Raw genomic sequence first — 5,256 nt, 5'->3', positions numbered from 1 at the left:
CAAGCTTCTCAGCGACCTTTGTACTGGTGGAGGAGGGCCAGCTGCGTAACGATGACTGTTTCTCTGGTTTTCTTTCTTCGTCTTTCACGGGAAACGCAGTGCTCCTCTGGGCCCTTAAATCGGAGCGCAGCTGGCACTAATCAGACGCTCTGCGCGGACGTGCGTCCTGCAGAAAGGAGGGGGGGGGGGGCTGGGTGATTAGCCAGCGGTGAGGAGGGTCTTGGCGAGCTGGAGTTTAAATGCGCTTCCAGTCGCTGTGCGCGCTTAAAGAGGAGCGCACTGACTGAGTGAGGGGGGTGACAGGATGGCGTTGGGACTGGTCGGAGACGCAGTGGCCTCCGTGGGCGGCTTCTTCACGGGAGTTCTGAACTTCTTCACGGACTTCTTTCTGACTCCGCCGCTGAAAGCGACCCTGATGTTCCTGGAGGAGGCTGAGCTCAAAACCCTGAAAGGAGGTCGGTCTGAATTAATAAGAAGTGTTTTTCGTTTTTTTTCAACATGCACTGATACTTTTATCGGTTTTATTGATGAAAGAATTTGCTGTGCTGCTGGGCCTCTGATATGACTTGACTTTTTTTTTTATCTGTTGCTCAACTCTTCCCCTCTGCCCTCGTTTCTTTCATCAGAAATTCGGACTTTCAAGGCCAAATCTCTGTGGGAAAAGTCTGGAGCGGTGGTTATGGCAGTGCGGCGGCCTGGATGATTTCTGTGCAGAGAGGTAATCCGTCCTGCGTGTTTAACGTTCAAAACAGGCGTTCATTGTGACACATGGAGCCTTAAAAGGCCCCTTCACGCCCAACCCTGTGGCTTTTTCCCCCCACGCTACTATAGATTTTCATTTTTTTTTCTTTCTACATTTAAAAATCTGAGAGGTATAATGATTCAGTTCTTTTTGTAGATACCTTTTGGTGCAGTTATGGCTGCAAGTCTTTAGAGCTGTGTTTCTAGCTGTGTTTTTTTTTTTTTATTATCATATTACAAAAACTGGATTTATTTAATTTTCTTATTTGCAAATTAGCCCAAGCCCAGTCAGATTTGATGACCCAGGAACAATATGGGTCATAGTACATGAACAGGATTTGGTCTAAACCATTCCATTGTAGCTCTGGCTGCATTTTTCGGGATCCCACAGCTTTGCAATGTCTCCAATGGCTTTCATAAAGGTTGGTTTTCTAGGGTTCACGACTTGTGGTTCTGTCCAGTTATCTCTCCCTTTTTTTTTCTGTCTCTCTGGCTCCTCCAAAGTCATCATGGGCCTCTGGGCTTCTTCTCTGAATTGATTTCTCTTTGATTAGCCTGTTTGAGTAGATGGTGATGTCTGTGTTGATTACCTGCTCCACATACAATTGTTCCTCTTTAAATGACTGCTTATACAATACTCCACTGTATACTTTTCTTGTTGCTATAATTGCGTACTATTTTTTGGCATCTTTTACTATCCCCATTTCTGCCTGTTACAATGCAGCAGTTGTGAAAGGGGAAGGGGGGGAAAAAAAAGCTCTGTCCTGCCTGGTTAAATATGGGTTAACAAAGCACATTGTACTTTGTATGTATAACGTGACAACTCTGTTAATAGTTTTGCAGGTCACTGTAGTTCAGAGGCTTTAAAAATGTGGGTTTAGTTCAACCCTTGGTCCCCAAGCGGAGACAAATGAAATTATTGGCTTTTTTTTTTTTCTTTTGTTAAACTCAGTCCTAACTCCAATCACTGATGTATTTGGGAACTGTAATATCAGATTTTAAACTGTAATCTTATTTAACCAGTATTTTACAGTATACAATGTTCCTGGAGAGATTAAAGCCATATTAAACTTCTTATGCATACCAATTGTTTCTCAGCTCAAACTATTTAGGTAGGTTTTTAGTGATGAATTTCAGGGTCTCAGACACAAAACATTTGTGAAATTTCAGGTATTTCAGCTTTGTTTCCTCCCCCAACAGGAGGCTGCAGAGCTGTCCTCTCTGAAACCCCAGCTGGACAAGCTGGGGGTCCCTCTGTATGCTGTGGTGAAGGAGGACGTCGGAACCGAGGTCCAGAACTTCAGACCGTACTTCAAGGGGGAGATTTTCTTGGATGAAAAGGTTGAGGCATTTTTTGTGTAATTAATTGGCACATTGTTTGGCCTTGTGAGGGAAAAATTAGTGTAACTCTTCAGACCAGATGCAGCCTGTTTTACATGCGTTTGGAGAACACTGGGCTCATTGAGTTTCTGTGATGAATCTGTTTAACTCTGCATGGCTGACTGAAGCGCTCTGCTTTGATTGCAGAGGAGGTTTTATGGGCCCCGACTGCGGAAGATGGGACTCCTTGCATTCATGCGTTTAGGGGTCTGGCTGAGCGGAGTGAGGGCCTTCAGAAAGGGCTTCGTTGGCAACGTTTTAGGGGAAGGCTTTATCCTTGGTGGAGTGTTTGTCATCGGTCGAGGGAAGCAGGTAACTCTTAATGTGAAACAACAAAAATGATCAACTGCATTGTATAGATTTGATCTGTAATTTTATTTTATTTTTTTGTCCTGCAGGGAATATTACTGGAGCACAGAGAGAAGGAGTTTGGGGATAAAGTCAACATTTCAGAAGTCCTTGAAGCAGCCAGAAAAATACCACAGGAAAACTAGCAAGCACCTATTTTAGATTTGTTTCAGGGGCAAGAGGATGCATTTCGTATAGCTGGTCATGAAGCTTCTGGTGCATTTATGATGGTCTGTCTTTCAAACTCATAAGAAGAAGCAGACTTGATGTTTGGCACAAAGTTTCCTGTATGACTGTTGTACTGCAGTGCAACCCTGGGACCTGAGACTGACCTGTCAGAACAATAAAGCATGTCTTTATCCTCTGGTTTGCCTCTGTTATGTAAAGGAGCACAGATCCAAGTTCCCCTGGTGTAAGACTGCTTCAGTGGACCAAGATTGTTGTTTTAAGTCTGTGTTTTTCCATTTGGCTCAGATTTCCACAAACTTCCAATAAGTTATTTTACAGCTGAAGAACCTTTCAAAGGGAGTGGTAGACTTTGTTCAGCCTATTTGCTTTGGCCTGAGCAAAACCTTTAGGAAATAAGTCATGGCTTATTTCCTAATGCCTTTTTTTTTTCCAAACAGTCAGGCTTTTATAAGACACCTAAATAGCGGCGACTGACAATTCTCCAGTTTTTCACTCCTTCACAGTTCAGTGCAGAACCATTCATGGGGCTGTGATGTGCATAAATGACTCCTTTTGCCTTTTTTTATAATCACAAGACTTTTTATCAAGATTTTATGTGAGACTAGATTTTTAACAGTTTTGTATTTGAATCTCCATTAATTTGTAAATCTCAATTTACGATTACTGCTGCAAGTGTTTTTATGGGAGGTCTCGACCAACCCACGGTGCACAACAAGAAAAGGTTTTGTATGTTCCTTACAATAGCTCAAGCTGTTTGGATGCAGTGTGTCTGAACAATTTTCTAGTCTTGTTAAAGAGTCTCAGTGGGATGTACTGAGACTCTTTAACAAGAGGCTGTGACTTAGACCTAGTTTTTCACCACCCTTGTTTTGCAGCCAGGCCGATGGGTTTAGTTTTTAGTCTCAACCAAACAGAGCACCTTAGTTCACATGTAAGCTTTGTCCCCTGAATGATTTGTAAACTAGAATTGTGGGTCTTATTTCTGCAACTGCTTTATTCTTCACTAAAGGCCTGATCAGAGTCTAAAACTAAATTTGCTGTGGGTCTCTGTGACCCCTGTAGCAGTGGACCTTCCCTCGGCTCATTGGCCAATCGGTTTATGTGGGTAGTCATGGCTTGGTAGAGTTTGCAGTTGTGCCATTCTCTTTCCATTTTTAGATTGGGAAGTGGGGGTGGATTGAACCCTGCTCTGCAAGATGTCCAAAAATTGGACCGCTGCATTAGATCTTAACTGTAGTTTAAACTTCTGCTTAGCTCTATCCCTGACCTGCTATATTCCTTGGTCTTCATCGTGCCTTTTGTACAGTGTTCTCTACCATAACTACATGGATATATTTTTGTTTGATAGGGAGAATACAAAAATCGTTACAATTTGAAGTGCAACTGATGCCCTTTTCATTGGTCATCAAACCAATGGCTAATTTGCAGACCAGGGGTCCGTCCTTCGTACGTTGCTTAAAACATCAGAGATCAAATGACACATCCAAGATGATTTCATCCGGCTAATCATGATCCGGCTAATTGGGTTCTTCGAACACACCTGTTGTTTATGATTAGTATCGCTGGATTGAGTTATCTGAGACAACTGCGCGTTCATGCGTTTGTTTAAAAGGGGAAATGTATCGATAGTAGAAACAATGATCAGCAACGCTGCTATTGGCTGTTCAGCATGGCCAAAGAACACCCACAGTTTTTCTCCCAAGCAGAACAAGAGCTTTTAATGGAAGGTAAAAAGTAGCAGACAAATTAATGCATAAATACTGTCCATGGTAGATGTTTCTATCACTTTCTAGAGTATGAATTTTTGCATTTTTATTTCATATTTACTTTGTTCTTTTATATCAGGACCTCCACGGGACCCACTAGAACATGGCGACAAGTAAAAGTGAAATACAAGAATATTCTACAAAATGTAACCTTTAATTATTATAGGCCTACTTTATTTTAAAAAGGCACTTATGTCAAGAGATCCAAATTTCAGTGTCATTCCTTAGACACGAGAAGTAAAGGACGAGTGCAAACTGGGAATTTTAACAAAAAAATTGTCTATCCATAAAAAATGAAGTTCAGTTTACACGGTCAAAAACTGTATTGCTCCGTGTCTAGATAATCCATCCATAGTTTTTTCTAATACAATATACTGCTTGACAGGAAGCAAGCCTTTCAAAGTAAAACTAAACTTCCCAATAAAATAATGAATAAATCTTCTTACTGAATATGAAAAAAATAAAATGCAAACCATCATACAAATAATTAAAATATTTTCTATTTATAGCTCTAACGCCACTTTTTCTCTTGAAAAGCCACTGTTAAATGATGCGTTTGTCTGTTTATAACAGCCACCAAGAAAAATTTCTCTACAATTACACTGTTGCGCTGCGCTGAAGGATATGCGATTAATTTGAAAAACTCTGGAAATTATTCTTGCAGCTTCCGCGACAGGTTGCTCTCGTAAAAATGGACATGGCTACGGCAGACTTCCCTATCTCCTCCGCTTATACGGCTGCGATCTAATCCTGTTTACATGAAATAAGCGTGCGCACATGTTGCTATGACAGCAAGTCCGAGATGAGTTTCGAAGAACCAAACGATCCAAGA

The 5,256-nt window shown here is 41.5% G+C and overlaps 1 protein-coding gene across 1 annotated transcript; it reads left to right on the top strand.

The window, feature by feature from the left end:
• The first annotated feature begins 192 nt into the window (after nucleotides 1-192).
• Nucleotides 193-2,835, top strand: LOC105937912 (peroxiredoxin-like 2A). The gene is made up of 5 exons (XM_012879472.3): nucleotides 193-455; nucleotides 627-718; nucleotides 1,942-2,082; nucleotides 2,269-2,433; nucleotides 2,520-2,835. Exons 1-5 carry the CDS (start codon nucleotides 305-307, stop codon nucleotides 2,613-2,615), a joined length of 645 nt encoding a protein of 214 aa, XP_012734926.2. The 5' UTR covers nucleotides 193-304; the 3' UTR covers nucleotides 2,616-2,835.
• The last annotated feature ends 2,421 nt before the right edge of the window (nucleotides 2,836-5,256 follow it).

The sequence above is a fragment of the Fundulus heteroclitus genome, chromosome 10 (assembly GCF_011125445.2).
Source record: "Fundulus heteroclitus isolate FHET01 chromosome 10, MU-UCD_Fhet_4.1, whole genome shotgun sequence".
Taxonomy (NCBI): domain Eukaryota; kingdom Metazoa; phylum Chordata; class Actinopteri; order Cyprinodontiformes; family Fundulidae; genus Fundulus; species Fundulus heteroclitus.
This window is presented reverse-complemented; position numbering and strand designations above follow the sequence as displayed.